Raw genomic sequence first — 25,625 nt, 5'->3', positions numbered from 1 at the left:
CAGTGGGTGGGGGGGGGGGGGGGAAGAGCTGGGCTGATTGTGTGGTGCAGTGGGGAGAGGGGACGAACTGGGCTGGTTTTGGGATGCAGTTGGGGAAGGGGAGATTTTGAAACTGGTGAAGTCCACATTGATACCATATGGCTGCAGGGTTCCCAGGCGGAATATGAGTTGCTGTTCCTGCAACCTTCGGGTGGCATCATTGTGGCAGTGCAGGAGGCCCATGATGGACATGTCATCTAGAGAATGGGAGGGGGAGTGGAAATGGTTTGCGACTGGGAGGTGCAGTTGTTTGTTGCGAACTGAGCGGAGGTGTTCTGCAAAGCGGTCTCCAAGCCTACAATCAAAGTATTACTTGTTTGGGCTAAGGCTAAGGCTAAGGCTAGAAAGGGAGGGAGGGGTGGGGGCACAACCCACGAGCTTCAATCTCAGCCATAACTACCCGGAGCGGAGATGTAGGTAGGCCAAAGTGCTCGTGATCTCCGGGACGCTCTGATAAATCAACCGCCAAGACTAACAACCCACTCTTCATTGGACAGTCAGGCAGCCAATCAGAGTACGAACCAGCTCCGTCCCTGCACCGGAAACTGTACCTTCATTGGCGGATTAATGCCTGTCTGTTGATTGGTGGATCCGGAGACACTGCGATTGGCTGATGTTTCGGCGGCCTGCCATTGGCTGACTGGAGCAGACCCTGTGATTGGTGGATGTGCGCGGGCTTGGGGGAGGGGCCTCGAAGACAGCAAGATGGCGACTGCGGAGCCGGCGACAGCAGCGGAGCCGGTGAGAGAAGATCGGGTGGAGAGAGATGATCGAGTGGAGTTGGGCTAACTGTTTATGTGGGCCGGTAACAGTTAGATTGGTGGGGCTGTGTAGGTGGAGTTTAGAGTGGAAGCCTGGCTCTGGGCCGGAGTGCAGTGGCTAGGCGGGAATGGAGTGTGGAGTAGCCGGGCCTTGGAGTGGAGGGCCTCGACTCGGAGTGTACTGTGTGAAGACAATCTCCAGGGGTGGGATGAGGACTGTTGAGCTGGATAGTGTAGGAAGCTCTGTCCTTGAACTATTGGGTAGCTGAACGCGTGCTGCTTCTACGGAGCTGGTAGTGGGCCTTTCGCTGGCGGGAGGTGGTGCTGATAATTGCGCTAGGGCCATTGGGCAAGAGATTGGCCTTATCAGGAGGATGACCAAAGGAATTCAGTGACTATCGAAAACGAATCTTATGGGATCATCACAATATAACAAATATTAAATAATTACTTCAATCACTCTAAAGACGGCACATATAACAGTAGATGATTTAAAAAATTATGAAGACATTTACGAATGAAAGATGGACACTAAATACACTTGCATTTCATGCAAGTTAAGATAGGAGGTAACAAATTGCTAGAATCAATCTGTGCAATAGTTATTGATCAGAAATAGATTGAAATAGAGCAAGCCTAGGGAATATAGATGTTGCTGGAAAGATCTTGGAAGCTTTACTGTCATGTAATGGGAAAAACCATAATTGAAACAATTCAGAATAGAAGGTATTGCTCAAACTTATAATTGAATTCTTTGGGTGGATCAGAGTAGGTGAGTTACAGTAGAAAAATGTAGATATATTTATTTCAATCTCAGAACATCCCAAAGCTTGGCTGCTTATTAACTACTTGAAAGCATAGGAAATGTGGCAGCCAATGTGCACAAACATCAATCAAATCTGTTAATCAGTCAAGTCAAATAATTGTTGCCTTGCCCTTAAAATATCATCATGGAATCTTTTGCATCTGCCTGAGTGTGCAAATGCTGAGGATTGGTTTACCATCTCATCCATGTGATTACAGTATCCTTTAGTATTATACTAAAGTGTTAGCCTAGATTTTGTGGATAACCTTCTGGAGTGGGGCTTAAACACAGCCTTCTTACTTTGAGGCAAGAGTACTAATTGCTGAGTCACAGCTGATGTAATGTGTAATATAGTCAGAGTATCTAAACACCAGTGGTAAGTAATTGCAGTGCTAACTCAATATTTAGGTCACGGGACATGTGGAGTCAGTCAAGTACCAGTACAGCTAGCAAGGTGGCTACAGAAGCAGAAACCAGTGTAGATTTAAGGGGGAGTTGTTCAGAATGGGGAATAATATTTTTATCAAAACTCATGCAGAAACTACTGTTCATCGTTTACATACGTTTGGAATTAGGATTTCGGGCTGGTATAAGGACAGGTTGAACTGAGGAGTCGGGCAACGTGACTGAATTTGTTCAAGGTGTAAATGTACACTGTACTAGTGATTGAATAGCTGTATTGCTAAATGAATTTCCGAGGAAGGGTCCAGACCCAAAATGTCAGCTTTCCTGCTCTTCTGATGCTGCTTAGCCTGCTATGTTCATCCAGCTCTACACTTTGTTATCCCTGTATCGTTAGATAATTTGTTTGTCTGTGGAATGTATCCAGCTAATGGCTGTTGGACATGCTTGTACATTCTTGGCAAACGCAAATATTTATATGTTCATTGTTTCTCAGTGCCAGGCCAGCCGAAGGAAAATGGTAATGCCTCCAAGGATGAGAAATGAGGGTGGCACGCTGGCTCAGTGGTTAGCACTGCAGCCTCACTGTGCCAGGGACCTGGCTTTGATTCCAAACCTCGGGCGACTGTCTGTGTGGAGTTTGCACATTCTCTCCATGTCTGCGTGGGTCTCCTCTGGGTGCTCCAGTTTCCTCCCACAGTCCAAAGATGTGCAGGCTGGATAGATCGGCTATGTGTTCAGGGGTGTGTAGGTTATAAGGGGATGGGTCTGGGTGGGATGCTTCAAGGGCGGTGTGGACTTGTTGGGCTGAAGGGCTTGTTTCCACACTCTAGGCAATCTCATTTAAAAAAAGTACTCACGACATATCGCTGCCCCAGAGGGAGAATAAGGCTTGTCCATTAGTTTATAGGCTGACTCTAATGTGTTTCTTCACAGTTCATGACAATAAATTACTTTTGTTTTCATGTACTTGCACAACCAAACAAGGGCCTTCATGCCCAGGAGAATGATCTGTTGGTGGAGTGCTCCACAGTAAGAAAGAAGCACAGGGAAGTTGGCACCCTGTGAGTGAGAGAATTCTCTAGGAAGAATCTGTCGGTAATCACAATTTCAACAGCAACCGATGCTTCGTAAGCTGGAAAAGCAGTTATTTAATGACTCCAGACCTGACAGAAGGGTATTGACTCTCCTGAGGTCAGGTGCATTTTTTAACTTCAAGAATTCAGTTGCAAGAGTTCTTGGATCAAACATTTCAGAATGATAAATGCATCTAGCATGTCCCAGCAGCTAGTGCATTCCCTCTTGAACCAGGTTAATTCTGTTCTGGTGAGTTGAAGATAGGGTTTTGTTATGAGTCGGGTAGCATGTGAAAGAATTTGGCGCAAAAATGACGAGCTAACAGATGTAGAATGTATCTGGCCCAAATTTTACATTTTGATCACTGTATTAGTGCAAGAAAGATCTGGATTGGCAAGGATTAGGCTATTTGCCTATACGTGTCAATTTGTCACCTGTCAAAGATGTAAACACTGATAGATTGAGGTTTGGGTTGTCTGAGCAGTCACCACAGAAAATGCCCAGTATTTTTGCCCTAGATACTTGTAAACATTCACAGTCCTCTCTTCTGCAACCGTGAGTTCTAAACTGAAGGAACAATCTTGGATGGGAGCATCCTGTGATATCTGTTGCAAGCTGCTGTTACAAGGAGTGATGTTTTCTACAATGCAGGTGCAGAAGCAGGACATTTATTCTGTCACGGCTGTACTACCATTCAGTGTAATTATGGCTGATCAGCATCTTACTCCACCCTAACAATTCTTTTTCTCTTTCAAAAAGAAATCTGTCGATTTCAGTTTTGAAATTTTCGTGCTTTCTCTACCCCCTCCACAGAACCCCTTTGAGCCTTTACACACCTTAATTAGATCGCCCCTTAATTTTGACACTCAAGGGGGAAAAAGTAAGTTCTTTCTGCGCTGTGCAATTGTATAGTAACCTGCAAGTTCCTGTACACAATCAGACACTGTTGCGATACTCAGCACACAGGTATAAAGTAAAGAGTTTGCGTGCTTAAGCAAATCAACCATGTAATCCAAAAATATTAAGAGCGAGTTCTAGTCCATGTACCTAGTCCTTATAAAATTAGCCCATTTTAATCCTACTATCATCTTGATAAATCTGCACCCATTTGCAAATGTCTTCTCCTTGAGATGCAGTGTCTGAAGCTACATTGTGCTGTAAATGGAGTATAAGTTAGCCATAGCATAACTTGCAAATTAAATCAAAATATTCTGTTTCTCGCTCTATGGATCCTGCCATACTTGTTGAGTTTCCCCAGCATTTTGATTTAATAGCAAAACTTCTAAATGTTTATATTACAGCTGCCTCAGGACAAAGGCCAACATGCCATTTGTGTCTTTCAATTTCTTTTGCATCTGCTCAGAAGCTCTTGGCCTCTTGAGCTTGCACCAACATTAAAAAAAAAACTTCTGTAATGCCCCTTAAAAGCCATCGCACCTCCACAGTTCCCTGCTTCTCAACATTGGCAAAACTCTCTTCAATCAAGGTTGAAAACTTTGTACTTTCCCCACTCAGTCAACTCCATACAAAGCAGTTCTGCCTAGTTAATCCATCAATCTCCCTTTGCAGTTTTTAACTATCTGCTTAGCATAATACGTCAGACTTAGATATGCGATTCTCTTTAATCAAAGACATCCAAGAACAGAAAATAGGATACCCCAAAATGTATCAATTTTTCCAGTGAAGCTGCACAAACAGCAGTAAGTGTTTTTTTTTGTTTTTTTTCCTCATTATTTTGTGGGATGTGGGTGTCGTTGGCTGGCCAGCATTTCTTACTCATCCCTAGTTGCCCCTGAAAAGGTGGTGAACTGCCTTCTTGAACTGCTGCAGCCCACCTGGTGTCGGTTGACCCAGAATGTCATTAGGGAGGGAATTCCAGGATTTTGACTCCACAACAGTAAAGGAACAGCAATATATTTCTAAGTCAGGATGGTGAGTGGCTTGAAGGGGGACTTGAAGGTAGTGATATTCCCATGTGTCTGCCGCCCTTGTCCTTCTAAATGCAAGTGGTTGTTGGTTGGGAAGGTACTTTCTTAAGATCTTTAATGAATTTCTGCAGTACATCTTGCAGATATTGTATACTGCTGCTACTGAGCATTGGTGTTAGAGGGAATGGATGCTTGTGGATATGGTGCCAATCAATCAGACTGCTTTGTCTTGGATGGTGTCAACTTCTTGAGTGTTGTTGGGGCTGCCAGAAATCATGGAGCATTTCTTCAAGAGTTCCTCAGTGTAGTATCCTTGGCTCAACCATCTTTAGCTGCTTTGTCGATTACAATTCCCTCCATCATAAGGTCAAAAGTGGGATGTTCGCTGATGACTGTACAATGTTCAGCACTGTGTGGCTCCTCAGGTACTGTAACAGTCCATGTTCAAATGCATCACGACTTGGACAATATCCCAGTTTGGGCTGACAAGTGGCAAGTTACATTCTGTCACACTACTCCCATACAATTTCCATCTCCAGTAAGAGATAACTTAGCTCGCCCCTTGATGATTAATGGCATTGCCATTACTGAATCTTCCACTATCAATATCTCAGGGATTACCATTGACTAGAAATTGAAGTGGACTAATCATATAAAATTTGTATTTGCAGAGGCAGGGAATCCTGCAGCAACAAACTTGCCACTTGACTCCCAAAAGCCTGACTATCATTAAAAGGGCAGGTATTTTATGGATTACTTCCCACTTGTCTCAACGTGTGTGGCTCCAACAATATGCAAAACATTTGGTACCATCCAGGACAAAGCAGTGTGCTTGACTGGCATCACATCTTACACTCACTTTACTGCCTATCCTCATTAGTAGCAGCATGTACCACCTACGAGATGCACTGCAGAAGTTCACCAAGGCTCCTTGGATAGCATCCTCCAAACCCTAAATACGTGGAAAGACCACCATCTGCAAGTTCCCCTCCAAACCACTATATTGTCATTCTTTTATGTCACTGGGTCAAAATCCTGGATACCCATCCCTGATGGCATTCTTGGTGTACTGATGCCAGATGGATTGTAGTGGTTGAAGAAGGCACCTGACCTCCACCTTCTACCAGGCAACCAGGAATGTGAAATAAATGATAGCCCAATGAACAGAACCTGTGAATTAATGAGAAAAATCGGTTTTTGGTGATATTAGAGCCATTGAGATGTACAGCATGGAAACAGACCTTTGGTCCAACTTGTCCATGCAACTGTATATCAGAAATTAATCTAGTCTAATTTGCCAGTATTTGGCCCATATCCCTCTAAAACCTTCTTATTCATCTAACCATCCAGATGCATTTTAAATGTTATAATTGTACCAATCTCCATCATTTCCTCTGGCAGCTGATTCCATACATGCACTGTCCTCTGTTTTTAAAAAAAAATGCCCCTTAGGTCTCTCTTAAATCATTCCCCTCTCATCTTAAAACTATGCCATCTAATTTTGGACTCTCCTATCATGGAAAAAGAGTTTTGCTATTCAACCTATCCGTGCCCCTTATGATTTAATAAATATAAGATCACCCCTCAGTCTCCGATGCTCCAAGGAAAATACCCCCAGCCTATTCAGCCTCTTCCTTTAGGTCAAATCCTTCAACCTCAGCAACATCTTTGTAAAATCGTTTCTGAATCCTTTCACGCTTCACAATATCCTTTCTATTGCAGGAAGACCAGAATTGAAAGCAGTATTCCAAAAGTGGCCTAACAAATGTCCTGTACAACCGCAACATGACATTGCAACTCCTATATTCAATGCACTGACCAATAAAGGCAAGCTTACCAAACACTTCCACTATCCTGCCAACCTGCAACTCCACGTTCACAGAACTATGAACCTGCACCTCAAGCTCTTTGTTTGGCAACGCTCCCCAGGACCATACCATTAAGTGAATTAATCCTACCCTGATCTGCTTTATCAAAATGGAACACCTTCCATTTATCTAAATTAAACTCCCTCTGCTGCTCCTTGGCTCGTCTGATCGAGGTCCTGTTGTACTCAGATAACCTCCTTCACTGTCAACCGCACAACCAATTTTGGTGCCATCTGCAAGCTTACTAATCATATCTTATATAATCACACCCAAGTCGTTTATATACTTGATGAAAAGCAGCAGACCTGGTACCAAGATAATAAAATGTGAGGCTGGATGAACACAGCAGGCCAAGCAGCATCTCAGGAGCACAAAAGCTGACGTTTCGGGCCTAGACCCTTCATCAGAGAGGGGGATGGGGTGAGGGTTCTGGATTAAATAGGGAGAGAGGGGGAGGCGGACCAAAAATGGAGAAAAAGAAGATAGGTGGGGAGGGAGGGTCTAGGCCTGAAACATCAGCTTTTGTGCTCCTGACATGCTGCTTGGCCTGCTGTGTTCATCCAGCCTCACATTTTATTATCTTGGATTCTCCAGCATCTGCAGTTCCCATTATCTCAGACCTGGTACCAATCTTTGTGCACACTACTGGTCACAGGCCTTTAGCCCGAAAAACAACGCTCCACCACCATGATAACAAAGTGTAGAGCTGGATGAACACAGCAAGTCAAGTAGAATCTTTGGAGCAGAAAAGCTGACGTTTCGGGCCTAGACCCTTCATCAGAAAATCCTCTGTCTCCTATCTTCAAGCCAGTTTTCAATCCATATGGCTTGCTGTCCCTGGATTCCATGTGATCTAGCCTTGCTAATCAGTCCACCTGTGGAACCTGGTTGAATGTCTTGCTGGAGTCCATAGACAATGTCCATCTCTCTGCATTCATCAATCTTCTTTGTCACTTCTTGAAAAAAATCAAGTTAATGAGACACAATTTCCTACGCACAAAACCGTGTTGCCTATCCCTAATCAGTCCTTGCCTTTTCAAATACATGTAAATCCTCTCCCTCAGAATTCCCTCCAACAATTTATCACCACTAACATCAGGCTCGCCAGTCCGTAGTTTCCTGGCTTTTCATTATACCTTACTTAAATAATGACACTACATTTCCACCTTCCAGTCTTCCAGCACCTCACTTGTGGCAATTGATGGTACAAATATCTGAGCTAGGGGCGCAGCAATCGGTTTCCTAGTTTCCTACAAAATTCTGGTGAGCTCATGATTGGTATAGACATTGGGTGAACTACCTTTTGAATAGTGCCGTGAGTTTTTTGCATCGACTTGAACAGGCAGATAAAATTTCAGTTTAATGTCTCATTTGAAATCCAGCATCTGAGACTAAAGCTTACTATTATTCAGCCACAATATTTTGTTTTTGACAATAAAAGATACAGTCATGTATATGTTTAGCCTTGAGTATTGCTTAAAAATAACACACTTTGTTAAAGTCTTTCGTCGTGCCCTCATCAGGACAATTCATAAGTATACCAATGCAGAGGGGAATAAATTTTGAACTGTATGAACAGAGAAGACCTGTTGATTGACAAGTTGCCTCTGATTGGTGGAGACGGAGAATGCACACATTAATGATAACTGGCAATTAATTGCCAAGCTTCATTTAATTATAAGCAAAGCAGGTTGACTCTAGTCAAGACATTATTCTTTCTGCCAAAGTGAAGAACTTCAGATTTTCTCACATTATACTCAATTTGCTGTACTCAGTCCCACTCACTCAACCTATCTACACCCATCTACATCTTCCTGATGTCATCTTCACAATATACGTTCTGACTATCTTTGTGTGATCTTTAAGTTCAGCTACTTTGCCTTTGCCCCCTCATTTAATATTTTTAAAATTTATCCTATTTTTCCTCATCGAACTGTTCGGAGATGTTATTACACACTTCTAGAGCAAGTGGGACATGAACCCAGGCTTCCTGATTTAGGGGTAGGAATGTGACCACTGTGCCACAAAACGGCACCCCTGCTCCCCTCCTTTAAGTCATTGATGTAAATTGTAAAATGCTGGGGCACCTGCACAAACTGTTGCAGGATTCCAGAGCCATGGCAATGTGGTTGAGTCTTAACAATTAGGAAGGGACGATAAATGCTGTTTGAGCCAGCGATGCCCACATTATGTAAATTACTTTTAAATTTTTTTAAAACCTTGAGCACCTACAATGCACAATAACTTTTCACGTGGCACCTGGTCAAATTTCCTTCCAGAAATCCAAGTCTGCCAGCCCCATTTTGTTCACAGTTCAGGTTACTCCCTCAAAGACCTCTAATAAATTGGTTAAACATTATTTCACTTTCAGTAAACCCCATGTTGTCTTTTCACGATTACTTTGAAGTTTTTTTCCAATTGTCTAGTTATAACCTCCTTATTGATTGTACACTTTCCCCATGGTGAACATCAAACTAACCAGCCTGTAGCTTCCTGTTTTCAACACCTCCACCTTTTCTGAATAGAATGATATATTCACGACATTCCAGTTTGATGGACCCTTCCCAGAATCTATTGAACTTTGGAAAATTATTTCCAGCATTAGCAACCTCTTTTAAAACCCTGAGATGAAAGTTACTTACTTTCTGGAGAGAGCTTGCCTGTGGAGGCGACAGCATTGGGGTCTGGAGTGTGGCAGCAGCTGGGGCCCAAAGCGGGACACTGGTGCCAGTGAGCCTGGTGAAACTAGAGTGGTTGGCAAGGCTGACAGGGAACCTGGAGGTCAGCAGCGATACAGCTGTTTGGGGGAGAGATCAAGCTCTCGTAGGGAAAGCCCAGAATGGAGTGTCTGAAGGTCCATGGCTAAAGAAGACCTAAAAAGCTGAATTTTTACCTTATTTCTTTATTCTTCTACTTTGTATCTAAGATTTTGTACCCAGGTACCCAGATTTTGTACTGAAGATGGTGTGTGGAATGGCGAAGTTGTACACTTTTCACTGTGCTCTTGTATCCCTGTATTGAGTACAGGAGACAATAAAATCTAATTCTAATTCCATTTTTAATGACCTGGGGAATTATTAACCTGCAGCTCCATTAGTTTGTGCAGCACCACTTCCCTATTGATTGTATATCCTCCACTTTGGAAACCAAGTTCTCAAATAACCAAATGTTATGAATCTTCACGATACTTGTCATCAGTTTTTGGCCTTTATGCAGTGTCCAATTGCTCAGACATAAAGATACAATGCAGAGTCTGGATTAAGCATCGTTTTGCTGTGGTGGTCAGGCAAAAGAGGACTGGAGGCTGCAACATCTTTAATATGACTTTATGAAACGCACAGATTTTTGTCTTTTGTACCTTACAAAACTTTGTAAAGATGATATTTATAATTCTCTCAGTATGCTTGAATCTTCACTATTTATTTTCTAGCAAGAAGTACCTGAGGTCCTTGAAGCTGATTCAGCAGCAGCACCAGAAGTGTGCCCTGAAACTGTAAGCCAGGATCAATACCTAAAACACCCACTGCAAAACAGGTCAGTTTGAATCTGTGCATCAGGGTTGGACAAGTGCTTTTGCAGCGTTTTGAAGACGTCATGGTGGGTTCAAGGTCTGCATGTAACTTAGTGTTTTGTACCTGATGTTAAGAGTGTAGAAGTCAAGTGTTGAATATGTACAAGATTGAGTTAGGATGCAGTGATAGCTTTATGTACAATTTGGAAGCCTTTTATGGGAATCGTAGAAATTGCAGCACAAAAAGTGACCATTTGACCCATCATGGAGTCTACTGAGTCTTTGAAAGAGCAGTGGTGCTTAGAACCACACATCCACTTTTTGTCCCTAGTCCTGTAAGTTCCTCCATCTTCAATAAATATCCAACTTGCTTTCGTAATTCCCAATGGAATTGGCATCCATAACCTTTTCCACGAGAAGCTGACAACTCATCAGATTGTTTCTGTGTCCAAGATATTTTGCCATTAATGTCATATATTATGTGTGTGTGTGTGTGTGTGTGTGTGTGTGTGTGTGTGTGTGTTTTATTTATTTATATGCTTCTGGTTATTATCTATCTCACTAGGGGAACACTCATTCTCTACCTTATCAAAATGTTGGGTCATCTGGGAAATCTCTGTTAGACCATTTCTTGGCATTCCGTGTTCCAAGTAGCACTTTTTATTTACCTTTCCTCAAAGATAATTTCCTTCATTGCTTGCAAGTCTCATTTAGAACATAGAACAGTACAGCACAGTATAAGCCCTTCGGCCGAAGATGTTGTGCCAAACTTTTACCCTAAAAATGTGTACTCTGGTTTCTAAGATATTCCATCTTACTGGCAGTGTGCTACCCAGAATTGATCTCAGTATTTCAGCTGAGATCAGGCTAGTGATTTATACAGTCTACCACAGTCTCTTTGCTTTAATCTGTTTATAACCTAAGTAACCCATACGATTTTAATTTACATTTTCAACTAGGCTCGCCATCTTTAAAAATATTTGTATATGGACTTCAAACTCTCCATGCTTGTTTACCTTTTTTAAGGTGTCCCATTTGTTCTCTCCATGAAAGTGCATGAATTCGTAGTTCATCTACTCCATCCTTCTTTGCATTTCAGCATCTTGTCTGTCATCCTGAAATCTGCAACTAATCTTGTTCACCACTATGTTGCCAAGTTTCACGCCATCTGAAAATTTTATAATGTCCCACGTTATAACTGACTCGTTTTTTTCTGTGATATTGCCCTAGACCTAAAAATTCACCATTGGAGCACCACTACAGAGTATCCTTTGCTTCGTCACTGTGCTGATTCTATATCCATACTGCATTTTGTCCCAATTCCAGGATTTCCACCTTCTTAATAAGCTTCCTTTCTGTCACTTTCGTCAAATGCCTTCTGAAAATTGATACGTACAAGTTTGTGCACGACATGTATCAATATTTTCTGTTACATTATCAAAATAATTTTGTCAAGTTAGACATAATTGATCTTTAACAAATCCAGGCTCAATTAACCTCTGTCTTTTCAAATGAAAGTTTAATTTATCCCTGATAATGGTTCTCCCACAGCCAGTGTTAAGCTGAGTGACATGTAGTTTCCTGATATATCCCTTCTTTCTTCTTAATGCTGGCAACGACTCCTGCTTCCAGTAAAGGTCGTGACTGGCAACTTTGCTAGTTCTTGATGCACTATCGTGATTTTACCCACTTGAAAATCTGGGGCTTGAGCTGAAACAACTGGCAGCATTTCCTGCATGAATTATTTTCTAGAATTAGAGTTGTGGTCTTCTCACAAGAGAAAAAGATATGCATGACATCTTGACCTAGTAACCCCTGGATAACTTCATGATCACTAAAATAGTTGACACTGATTTATGAAACTGAGACAGAGCTCTCAGAAACTGATGCGTGAAACTAAGTTAAGAAACCATTTAACAAAGAAAACTAAAGCACAAGAATTGGTATCTGTCAATCTGAGGTGTGATTCATTCTGCCTTCTAATGAGTAAACAACATGGTGACAAAATAAGCTATTTAAGTAAATTGATACATACCTACCATCCCCAATGCTTTGTGACAATGACTCTATTTCTGAATTGCTTTGTTTACACTCTGACTTGGTGACTTTCATTCTGCCTTGATTTCTCCAATCTCACTGACACTCTGATGGTCCTTCCACCTTATTTGTTGTCCTGTTGTATAAGATGCCAGTTCAGCCTCAAATGTAGCACTGTGCCCACTTCTGGCTACTGCAGTTTAGGGGAGGACATGAAGGCTTTGGATCAAGTGGAGGAATGATGCATGAGAATATTTTCAGAAATGAAGAACCTCAATTATGAAAAGAGGTTGGAGAAGTTGAGACTGTTTTCTTTGGAGAAAATAAGGTTGATAATCAATCTAGTGGAGAGGTATTCAAAATCATGAAGGGTTAGACAGCTTAAAGAAGAAAAATCTGGCTCCACTTGTCAAAGGATTGAGAATAAGAGGGCACAGATTTTAAATAATTGGCAAGAGAAACAGATGCAACTTGAGGAAATAGCATTTTTATGCAGCAGTTCGATGAGGTGGGATAGTGCTGAAGGCACATTCAATTGATGCATTCAAGAAGGAATTGAACAGTTATCTGAAAAGGATGAATGTGTAGAGTTATGTGGAGCTAGCGGGAGAATGGCACTGGGCAAAATACTCATTTGGAGAGATGGTGCAGACACAATGGGCTAAATGAGCCGTAACCGTTCTGTGATGCTGAGGCTCCATGTTGGCTAGCAGAAAAGAATGATATAAAACTCTGTGGAAAGGTTCATTGTTGATTCACTGGAATGTTACCAGAAATGGAGGCTGCAGTTATATAATCTCTGCGCTTCTGTTCTGTATTACAGATGGGCTTTATGGTATTTTAAAAATGACAAGACCAAAAGTTGGACAGAGAACTTGCGACTTATTGCTAAATTTGATACTGTTGAAGACTTTTGGGCGTAAGTATTATTTGCCTAATGTACATTGAATAAATTGCATGAATGTGATGGGCTGAATGGCCTTCAGTACCATAATGATTCCAACAGAATGAAATGTGCAGATGACTCAATTTTACTCCTTCAAAGTAAGCCAGGTCAAGAGAAATAAAGCAACACGGTTTTTATCTTGGGAGAGCATCAGTGATTACATGGGAAAGTACTGCATAGCTCTCAGGCCCCGTGGACTGTACCCTGGCACTGTTATAATGTTTGGTGTGACTGTGGGAAGAAGTAGAGAGGGATACACAATATCTGTATGCTGACATAAGACAGTGTCTAAATTTTGTCTCAGTCAGTTATTTAAAAGCTTGTTTGCATAGATGAGGCACTTACATTACTAAGTAGTCTTTTTTTATGCTGGAAAGAGATAAGGATCTCACATATGTGCTGCTAATGTCAATTAGGTTATTCCTTAATCTTCTCGACTTTCAATGCTGCATTGCTTTACATTTTGCATTCATCCAGTAAGCATCCTTACATAATCATTGCAGATTCCTTTGCCTGTCAGGGTTTGAATTTTCCTGGGGTGTAATCCACATGAGCTGCCATCTTGAGTGTTCTGGAATTGGTAACAAAGGCAGGCTCTCAGCTAGCAATTTTGATTATACGGGTTCACTTTTTTTTCACTTTTTTGGGTGTTTGTGATTTATTGACACTTGACCCCCCGCTTACCATTTGATCTAATTGAGGTATTTAAGCAAGTTCAGCTGTAGTTAAGGGAGATGTAGATAAGTATGTGATTTGGAGAAGCCCAGAACAAGAAGCTGTAAATTTATAATCAGAGGCCAAGCAATTCGGGATGCTATAACGAACCATTTTCTCACATACAGGAGAGTGAAAACCTGGAACTAAGGTATGAGGCAAATTGACAATTGAAGAATAGGCAATGGGTATGAGGAGTTATGCACTGTGATCTGTTAATGGATTGAGGGTACAGATCAGCCAAATTCCCACTAAATGCCTTTCAGCAGAGGATTATGAAGCAGTAATGAGAAGCTGGCTGAACCTTTCTTTCTGTAGCCAGGGTAATATTTGGGATGTTGAAACCCCGAGAAGGGCATTGAATTATGGAGGAAAATAATAAAATTGGGTAGGTTGAACTTTGGAGTTGAGTTACAAATCGTGTTTCAAAAGGAGAAGTGCCTGGTGATGGGATATGAGAGGTGAAAGACACAAGGGTTTAAAAAGAAATGATAACTGAAAGGGACATGTTTGACTCATCAAAACTGTTCGTGCAGGATGAGAAGAAAGCTAAGCCGAGATGCTGTGCTGTAAGGTTAGAAAGGCAAAGTAGAATTTGAGCAGAAGGTGAAACATTTGTGCAAAGCATTGAATACAGTTACGAGTACTGGTATCGACCCTCCACCACGACCGCTGCATACAGTTCTATGAACATTGAGTAGGACTGGCTATTCAGCTCTTTGATTGGCAGACTAGGCTCAATCAGATTGTGGCTGATCTAATTGTAACATTAAACCCATATTTCTACCTCCCTATTACTTAACCATCCCACCTCCACTCCAGCACCTGCTGAACAAAAATCTGTCTACTTGTGCCTTAAAAATATTTGACTATTTCACCACCTTTAAGGGAGAGAGTTCCAAAGGCTTGTAACCTCAGAGAGAAAAAAAAATTGCCTTATCTGTTTTAAATAGGTGACCCCTGACTTTTAAATGGTGACCCGTAATTCTAGATGCTCCCATAAGAGGAAACATTCTCTCTACATTGTCATGGCCCCTCAGGATCTTAGAACATTACAGCACAGTACAGGCCCTTCGGCCCTCGATGTTTTGCCGACCTGTCATACCAATCTGAAGCCCATCTAACCTACACTATTCCATGTACGTCCATATGCTTGTCCAATGGTTACTTAAATGTACTTAAAGTTGGCGAATCTACTACCATTGCAGGCAAAGCGTTCCATTCCTTACTACTCTCTGAGTAAAGAAAGTACCTCTGACGTCTGTCCTATATTTTTCTTATGATGAGTTAAAGATCAATGCCAAAGGCTCGGCAATCTCCTCCCTGGCTTCCCAGAGGATCCTAGGATAAATCCCATCTGGCCCAGGGGACTTACCTGTCTTCACACTCTGTAGGATTTCTAATACTTCTTCCTTTTGAACCTCAATCCCACCTGGTCTAGTAGCCTGTATCTCAGTATTCTCCTCGACAACATTGTCGTTTTCTAGAGTGAATACTGTTGAAAAATATTCATTTAGTGCTTCCCCATCTCCTCCGACTCCACACACAGCTTCCCACTACTGTCCTTGATTGGCCCTAATCTTACTTTCGTCATTCTTTTATTCCTTAAATACCTATAGAAAGCCTTAGGGTTTACCCTGATCCTATCCGCCAACAACTTCTCATGTCTCCTCCTGGCTCTCCTGAGCTCTCTCTTTAGGTCTTTCCTGGCTACCTTGTAGCCCTCAAGTGCCCTAACTGAGCCTTCACATCTCATCCTAACATAAGCCTTCTTCTTCCTCTTGACCAGAGATTCCACTTCCTTCGTAAACCACGGCTCCCGCACTCTACAGCTTCCTCCCTGCCTGACACGTATATACTTATCTAGGACACACAGGAGCTTTTCCTTGAATAGGCTCCACATTTCTAATGTGCCCATCCCCTGCAGTTTCCTTCCCCATCCTATGCTCCTTAAATCTTGCCTAATCTCATCGTAATTGCCTTTCCCCCAGCTATAACTCTGGCCCAGTGGTATACACCTATCCCTTTCCATCACTAAAGTAAACATCACAGAATTGTGATCGCTATCACCAAAGTGCTCATGTACTTCCAAATCTAACACCTGGCCAGGCTCATTACCCAGTACCAAATCTAATGTGGCTTCGCCCCTTGTTGGCCTATCTACATACTGTGTCAGGAAGCCCTCCTGCACACACTGGACAAAAACTGACCCATCTATAGTACTCGAACTATAGTGTTCCCAATCAATATTTGTAAAGTTGAAGTCCCCCATGACAACTACCCTGTCTCTCTCACTCCTATCGAGAATCATCTTTGCTATCCTTTCCTCTACATCTCATTTGTTTCAATCAAGTCATCTCTTATGCTTCTAAATATCAGAAGCACAAGCCTTGCCCGATTAACCTTTCCTCACAAGACAACCACAAATTCATGTGTTAGTCTTATATTCTGAACTGCTTTGAAAACATCTACATCCTTCATTAGATAAGGGAATCAATACTGTACACACTATTGCAGATGTGGTTTCACCAGTGCCCTTTATACTGAAGCATCATGTCTCAATTTGCATATTTGATTCCCCATGGCAATCGGTTGACATTTTATTAGCTATCATAATTACTTGTTGTACCTGCATATCGACTTTTTGAGATTCATGCACTAGGACACCTAGATCCCTCAGCATCTCAGCACTCTGCAATCTCACTGCTTGGTCACTGCTTAGTTAACACAAACACAAAGATGGCTGTTGAAATGGCACCACATGTGCAAAAGGGCACAGTTGCTGGCAAATGACATCCCTGAGCAAGAATGAATCTGTATGGCTGGTGTCACTACGTTTACACATGTAATAACATCAAGTTGGCTGTAGATACGCATATGGCAGTCTAGAGATTAAGGTGCCAAGAACAGGACAAATGTCAGTAAGTACTGCTGGCCTTTCAGCCAGGAAATTCCACCCAGTGGAGGAGAGAGGTGGTGACTCTGGGCTGAATTTAGACAGGGATCGCGAGTGTGAATTTTCTTGCTGCCTTGCATTCAGCAGACGTTGCTTCACTGAATGCTTGAAGGTGAGCTGAATTGACATTTTATTATCTTTGCTGCCAAAATGGACAATATCACATCTTTTACAGTGGTAGGATGCAAATCTACCCCTCTGTTTAAGACTGGAGCCTTAATACTATGTATTTCATAGCCATGCTATCAGTGGGTACTGGTATCTGCCCACCACTGCCATGAGCACCGGATACAGTTCTAGGCTATTCCTATTTGAATGTCTAAATGTGCTTTTGTTTCCTTTCTGTAGGTTATATAATCACATACAACAACCTAGTAAACTTTTGTTTGGTTGTGATTACTGTTTGTTTAAGGTAAGCTCTTTGCTTATTGCTTTCAAACTTAATAATGTTTATCTGACAGTAACAATTTGATTAATTTTCTGGATTGTTGGAGAGGAATTGACTTCCTGGAGTCTAAATGGAGGCAGATCAAAAGGAATCAGATTTATTGACAATATTCTAACCAATTTTATTTTAATATGTATACTGACTATAAGTAACTTGAGTGCATAGAATTTAGCTGAAGCTCAACATTTGGAACAGCAGCTTCTGACTTGCTCAGTACATGCCAGTGACCAAACCAAAAATGTTATGCTTGATATGTCTCAGTGGGTGAAGGAATGGAGTGGGTCCTGGAATTGCTTGTTGCATTGGGGAATTTTCTTTTAGCTCATTGTGTCTAACACTGTAGGCTCAGGCCAAATGAGATTTAAGCATGTGGCAATAAGATTAAGGCTCAGCATCCATCCTATCTCACTCCGGAAGGATGGGTGGGAATTGATTGTGCAATGATTGTGAACGGAACCTGGTTAATTTTGATCAATTTTTAACTTGTCAGTCATGTTGGTGTATAACTGGAATCTTGTATGAAGCAAATCAAGTAAAAACCATGATTCCCTTCCCTAATGACATCAGTGAACCAGCTGGCTTTTTTGACATTGCAATGTTGTGTTGACTGGTGACTGATCATCTTTTTCCTTATATCTAGACTTTTCCCCCCTGCCTGCACCCTCCAGAGATGGTACAAGAGATTTCTTTTTCTGTTTGAATTGTAGTTTTTGCTGGATGGGGATAGCTACTAATGAGTACGTTACTCATGGATGGTATTGAATTAAGGAATTATTTTAAGTTTAAAATAGTAAAGTAGCCTTCTCATTCTGGTTTCAGCAATTGTTCAACGTTAAAAAGTCAAAGTTAATACAGTTAGATTTAGGAATTTAAAAATATTTGACAGAGCTCACAATAAATTTAGTCAGTTAATCTTTGGTTTCAATGATGTGGTTAGTGAAACCATGGGGCCTGTGAAGTTTGTAGCTGAACTTGTTTGTCGTGTGGGTATTTGTATTGTAATAGCTTGGAGACTGTGGTTAGGGGTCTTGGGAAACAGTGGAGTTTTTGTTTTCTTTTAGGCTTCCTGACCCTGTTCAGGATTATTACTGAAATCATAGAAGCAGCTAATCAAGATGTGACTATTTTAACAGGACGGTATTAAACCGATGTGGGAAGATGAGAAAAATAAAAGAGGAGGAAGGTGGCTAATGACACTTAACAAGCAACAGAGGCACAATGACTTGGACCGATACTGGCTGGAAACGGTAATTGCTCTCCAGTAAAATAAATACCCTGTCTATAGAACATGCTCTTGGCAACCCTTGAATCTGGAATTTTAATCTAGGTTGTAATTGGCTTTTATTCTGGGCTTTAAGTCCTCCTGTTTTGGTATGGCAATAAAACAAACAGGCCAGTTACGCAGTTCACTAATACCACTGATGTTCTCATGACAAATTGTTTATTCAAGTAACTGGTCTATGGTGTATGCACCTCTTGTCTATTTTATCTACAGGAATAAAGTTAACGGTTCATTGTTAGATTATTAGATGTTTGAAATGCGTGGTTGAAGATGGGTTGATTCCACTGAGTGTTTCATGCAGTAATGAGGCCATTTGTATGAAGTTAAAAGTGGCAGTGTTATGACTTACTTTGAGGACAAATTGAATCTATGGTCTCTTCTCTGACCGAAAAGACCAGGAATGATTGGTTTTGGATTGTTCGAGCTGAAAACCTTGTTTTGTGAGGTGTGTGTATGGAATTGTCCTAAAATCTGACAACAATTAATTAATCTTAGAGCTCGTGAATGATCACTGTGAGGAGGATTAGTACTTCCATTTGAATCCCTGCAGAACAGAAGGAGGCCAGTTGGCCCATTGAGCTGACACAGCCTCTGAAGACCATACTTCCCAGTCTCATCCCCAAACAGTAGCTCCATATTTACCGTGATTAATGTACCCAGCCTGCACATCCCTGGACACTTAAGTTGTCATTTAGCATTACCAATCTACCTGATCTGCTCATCTTTGGGCTGTGGGAGGAAACTGAAGCAGCTGGGGGAAATGCAAGCAGACACAGACAGTTGCCCGAGGCTGGGATTAAACCCAGGGCCACAGCACCGTGAGGCAGAAATGCTAATTACTGTACCACCCAGAGTTGAATGCTACTTGGGACAATGTCATGTCCACAGAGCAGCCTGTAAACTGCAAATTTGTTCAGCTTGTTTAGCACCCTTCTAGTTTCCAAATGTTTTTATTAGTAAATAATCAGCAGCAAAGCTTTAACAAGACAAAACTTAGTTTACACAATAATTTCTGAAATGTTATTTCAGTAAAATGGTGATCAAGTTATTAACTAAAACACAGAAATAACCATTTAAATTAATTATAAAAGATACATGTGAAATTAAACATGAAATCAATTTCTAGTATAATTGCAGGCCCATTGTTTGCTTAAGATGCTCCACCCCAGGTGAAGGGATTCAACGTTGACATCTTAATCAGAAGATGTAGTATCTTCTGTAATTGAAGAGTTTACCTTTGTAGGTGGACATAGTAGGTAGAGAAGCATCAGGAAGTGAGGAAAATTCTCTTTGTTAGTTCTGCTGGCATAATACTTAAACAGCATGGTATCCTTATCAGCACAGCAGGGGGCTTTCTGGGCACCATTTCTCTGCAGCTGCTGATGTTGGAGTGAAATCCCCACTCTCATGCTGCTGACAGTTCAGCTGAACCTGTCTGTCATCCAGTTTCTTAATCCCTACACACTCAATGGCTCTCTCAGCCATGGTTTAATCACAATCAAACAAAATGGCTGTAAATAACATTGAATCAGTATTCCAGAAACCAAAGGCTATTCTGCTGGAAGGACACTGAAAGGAATTTCAATCTCCTCTGCAACAATACCTTTGAGTCTTCACACTTTATTTAATGGACAATTCCAGAATTTCATGAATTAGTTAATGATGTTTATGACTGACTTTTAAGATAACACATCAGTGTGTCTGTTTTGGCTGCAATGAATCAACAAGATCAGCCATATGACTAATAAGAGTCATCTTTAAGATTCTGCGTCTATTTTAAAGACAGGTTAGCTGCCTTTGCAAATTATATAATTACACAGTCATGACAAACTGTAAAGGGTGCTTTATTCTGTACTTGGACAGTGTTGTGAGCTCTGGATTGTTTAATGCATGTGTGCAAATGCAGCTTTATGCTATGTTGAACCATCCTTTGAAAGTGTTCCAGAGTATGCTGTTAGCTCAGCTCTACTTTGATGACAGCAACTAGACAGGGCAACAAATATTACTTTGCCAATAATGTTATTATCTTATGAAAGATTATTTTTTAAAACTACCATGGCAAGAAGTTTGAAGACTTTTTGTTGCTCATGGCCTGGTTATCTATAGTACATTTGTAGTCTGTTGGAATTTTTGTATGATAATCTTAATGCATGAAGGCGATTCATTGCAATCTATAACAGTTCTTTACCTGTTCCTATCCCATGTGACAGCTTTTGTGTCTGATTGGGGAGGCCTTTGATGAATTCAGTGACGAGGTGTGTGGAGCTGTTGTAAATGTCAGGCCCAAAGGTGACAAAATAGCAATCTGGACAGGGAACTGCCAAAACAGAGATGCAGTTGTTTCAATAGGGTAAGTGCTAACGTTACGATCCTCAGTATTAAAGGATGAATGGTGGGAATTTTATCTGTACTGTGCTGTGACTTCTGCTTTACATTCCTTTTACTGAATTTTGGTTCTTCCCAGGATGTGTGCCCTTTGCGGAGGGAGCACTAAGACATGAAGAGACTTGTAAAATTGGGGCTTTATCCATTACATCAACATACATTATTCGTTAAATACGATGCAAGTGTTTAAAGTTATTAAAGTGTAGGTCAGAGTAGATCAAGCACGATGAACTGAAGTGATTTTGAACAGAAAGCAGGTAACTTTTCAGAACAACGAAGCTGTGGAATTTATATCTAAGGCTAATGATCAAGGCAGAAAGTTTGAACATTTGGGATATGGTTGGATGGATGAAGCGAAGGGACGTGGAAATTGGATGGGTAAATGAGAGGTATATATGCTGGAGAGGGTGGAGTAAACAGTAGATGGAGATGGACCCCAGAGAGAAAGGGAGAGAGAATAGTAGTTAGACAAAGGAATGGAAAATGGTCAGCCTGGGAGAAAGGTAACCTGCTAATGGCAAAATGGATGGGTTGTGAGACCGGACAAAGAGATGACAAAGCCGGTTGTAAAGAAGCATCATTGGACCCAAAACGTTAACTCTTATTTTCTCCACAGATGCTGCAAGACCTGCGGAGTTTTTCTGGCAATTTCTGTTTTTGTTTCTGATTTCCAGCATCTGTAGTTCCTTTGATTATTTTTATTTGATGACATAGCCTGATGTTCGGGGTTGAGAGAAGGGCTTGGGAGAAGATGCTCAGGCCCTAAAATTATTCAACTTGATACAGAGCCCTTGATATAGAGTCTCCAAGCAGAAAATGCAGCTTTTCTTTCTCCCAGGCTGACCGTTATCCATTGTTTTGCCTGCCCAATTGCTGTTCTCTCCCTGACCTCCATCTCTGCCCATCATTTACTCCTTCCCAGCCCCAATTCCTCACCCTTACCATCTCCACAATCTTCAGCATATATACCAATCTTTTCTAGTTACAACCGGTTCTGAAGAAGGATCACTGCATCCAAACATTAACTCTCTTTTCCCTCCGGAGATGTTGCCAGAACTGCAGAATTTGTCCAGCTATTTCTGTTTTTGTTTTGTCATGTTCCCGTGTTGGTACCCATGCATGGTAATAAATTACCGTGCCCAGAAATAGTTCAGTTTTGCTGTTGTGCATGATACAGTTCTGTGTGAGCTCTGGTGACTGCTTCGTTTTTCTCCTGGTGTGGGGGATGTCTCTGAATCTCTCTCCCTCCTTTGAGGGCCTGTAATCCTTTGGTTGGGGGGGTCGTGTGAAGATCGTTACCCAGAATTTGAGGTGGCCCAAGATATGTGTTGGATTAATATGTCTGACATCCTGTCCTGAGGGGGGTTACCTGCTCCACAAATTTCAAGCGCCTTTGCTTATCCTAATCTGGTCACCAGCAGATCTCATTGAGTAATGAACAGATGCTGAGCTTCCGTTTATTCCTTTCCCTCATGCCTGGTTCTTGGCTGTAACTGCTGACCTGCATAAAAATGAGCTAACTGAGCAGAAAGCAGGGCTGCAGCCGGGACCTCCTATTTGGTGTGGCTAATCACCAATGAACTGTCTTCAACAACTGAGTTTTTAACAGGAGCTGTACTGCTCACAATTTCAGCAGCCTCTTTAACAAGAGGGCTGATTGACTCGTGGGGCATGTGCTGGTTGCGGAACCTCTCCAGTGCCAGTCTGCAGGAGGGAAACAGGAAGTCACTGAAGAGAAAACATGCTGAAATTCACTGATCTGAGACAAAGGCAGAAGCTGGAAATGAGTTGGCAGAAGCAGATCAACAACTGATGTTTGAAAAGACAGCTTAACATTTTGGTGGGAAGGGGCCCAAGATCGTAGTTCTGAGGTATTTTTTTGAAACTTATCTATCCATCACATTGTTGATAAACCCATAGGAATCCTGGCACTTGCTGTTGTTGTAGGAAAGCACTGTGCGTTTAATGTCAGTTGTACCTTCAACTTTCATTATGTGTTACTCATATTTTATAAACAACTTCGTGTATTTTACAGGCAATTGTACAAAGAACGTTTAGGACTGTCTTTGAAAGTTCTTATTGGTTACCAGTCACACGATGACACATCTAGCAAAAGTGGATCCACAACAAAGAACCTGTTTTCAGTTTAGCGAATATCCCAAATGCAGCAAACAAACTGAAATTCATCTGGTAACATGGGTAAAAGTAAATAAAACATTGGATCTATCAACACACAAAGAAACTTGCAGCAAGCAGGAGCTGAACACGCCAGGTTCTGAGAGATCCTTGCAGCTAACCAGAATTGGTTTCTATTGACAAATGAAAGGTCGATGGAGGGAGCCACACCATCGGGTCTATAGAATTTTTTTCTTTATTTTGGATTTATCAGGCTCAAATTTAACACTAGCTGATGAAGAAACAACACATTTTCAGTTTTAATGGCCATTTCTAACCAATCTTTAGCTTAACACAAGCAAACAATAGTTTGATGTGTACATATCACATAGTATGAGCAAAGGACAATGAACATTTTCCCTAACATTTGGCCAGACACACACAGCATGCTGATAATGGTCCTGAACTTCAACTGGTAATGGTAAGAGCAGTGTGCATAGCACAAATTACAGCAGATAAATCATTAAAATCTGCAGTATTTGCAAACTACAGGCTTTCTCTGTATAAAGCATCCACAAAGAAGCGGCTTTGGGAACAGGCAGAATCTGACACATTCACATCAATCATGCTGCTTCATACATGGGAATGTGCTTATACTTTAGTCTTTCCAAGCTGTCTGAGCTCAACATATACGGAAGTTCTGTCTCGTGTCTGAATGTGAGAGCTTACCATCTCTCCCTAAGCCTGAATATTAATTTGGAATGGGAGCCAACTGCTAATGCCCATGCCCTTTTCCTCGCATTCCAGAACTGTCTCCAGGAATGTAATGTTTGTGAATCTAGTTTGCATTTATGTGGGCAGTGTTAAATTATTCAGAGCCAATTATAAGCAGAGCAGACATCAGGGAAGAAAGGTGAAATAGTTCTTTGTCAAAATTTCATAACAGATGTGAAATTGGGAAGAAATTCTAAAACGTACATTAACTGTTTTAAATTGGGGGGGGGGCAATGCAAATGTCAGTAGTTAAAAACAATCTAGCTATTTCTCTCAGCTGCCACTTTGAATGACTTGGAGTTTATTGCTGCTTTTCCTTATATCCTGCATTTCTTTGTTAAGCTCTGATAACTTGAGTGTCCTGAAACATTCCTGCTTATGTTTGATCTGCAGCCCTGTGTTGATTTTGATCACTTGCATTTTGAGGTGAACTTGTTCGCATGTGGAACTATTCCATAGAAAATATTATTTTCTTAAAGTATTTAACAGTTAAAAGCATTGCTGTGAACTTAATTCAAAAGATTATTCAATTGGATGCTAAACAGCTATCCTTATTTGAGATTCATTGATTGGATTTGTAAGTCTTTTCACAGCGGATGAAATAAAAATTAGAAATTAGGGATATTGCCTAATGAGCAGGAAAACTGATGCTTTTAACATCCTTTCACCAGTATTTTCTCATTGTGCATTGTATGAATTCCAGAACTTGGTAATAAATGCTAATATTGGAACAATTTGTGAATTATTTTGTGGTGGTCATTACGTATTCCAGCCGTATGCAGATTGTAAACGACATTGATAGTATTTGATCTAATATACCTTTAATGATGGAAATTGCCTCTTCCCTCATTAGTCTATGAATTACTGAATGATTTTAAACTCTGTGCAGAATCTTCAACCAGCACTATATACTCCTAGTCTGGGGTAGAATAAGAACCTTGCCCCAGGGTTCCTGTGGAAGTGCACATGCAATGATGCTATTTGGAAGTAGATACTAGCTCTGCTCGGAGACCCCACATTTGTCTCACTAATCAGCAGTCACTGTCCAGACATGTGAAAACATGCTAATTGTCGGTGCAAACAGAGGGAAGAGGATACTTTGTGCATACTTTTCACCCTCCTGTGCTCTTACTTTGCTATGAATGACAGTAAAATCCTGAAACAAAAACAGAAATTACTGGAAAAGCTCAGCTGGTCTGTCAGCCTTGGGAGACTGAATGAACTGAAATAAAGATTTAACTGAGTGGCATGTTCTTGAATATCTGCTATATGGAAATTAATTAGTTAATTTTTTGAATTCCAAAAGACTCAAAGTTAACTGTTTCTCTCTCCACAAATGTTGCCAGATCTGTTGAGTTTCTTGAGCATTTTCTTTGTTTCAGATTTCCAGCATCTTTGGAACTTTGCTTTATTATGGAATTAATTAGATCAGTCTAAATAAATAAAACCTATGGTTTGAGGTAGAGGGGCTGGGAATTGAGATCCAGAGTCGGTAATCATTATTGTAATCGTTACTGCTGTCATAGTGATTGTCTACAAATGAAGATTAGGTTGAATCAATGAGTGAAGGAACATGG

The 25,625-nt window shown here is 41.1% G+C and overlaps 1 protein-coding gene across 1 annotated transcript; it reads left to right on the top strand.

Moving 5' to 3' along the window:
- Positions 1-697: 697 nt before the first annotated feature.
- Positions 698-24,782, top strand: LOC125461959 (eukaryotic translation initiation factor 4E-like). Its single transcript, XM_048551378.1, has 7 exons — positions 698-780; positions 10,311-10,414; positions 13,252-13,347; positions 17,393-17,456; positions 18,626-18,739; positions 20,985-21,124; positions 23,195-24,782. The coding sequence occupies exons 1-7, from the start codon at positions 745-747 to the stop codon at positions 23,307-23,309; spliced, it is 669 nt and encodes a 222-aa protein (XP_048407335.1). The 5' UTR covers positions 698-744; the 3' UTR covers positions 23,310-24,782.
- The last annotated feature ends 843 nt before the right edge of the window (positions 24,783-25,625 follow it).

Source organism: Stegostoma tigrinum, chromosome 20 (genome assembly GCF_030684315.1).
Source record: "Stegostoma tigrinum isolate sSteTig4 chromosome 20, sSteTig4.hap1, whole genome shotgun sequence".
NCBI lineage: Eukaryota > Metazoa > Chordata > Chondrichthyes > Orectolobiformes > Stegostomatidae > Stegostoma > Stegostoma tigrinum.
This window is presented reverse-complemented; position numbering and strand designations above follow the sequence as displayed.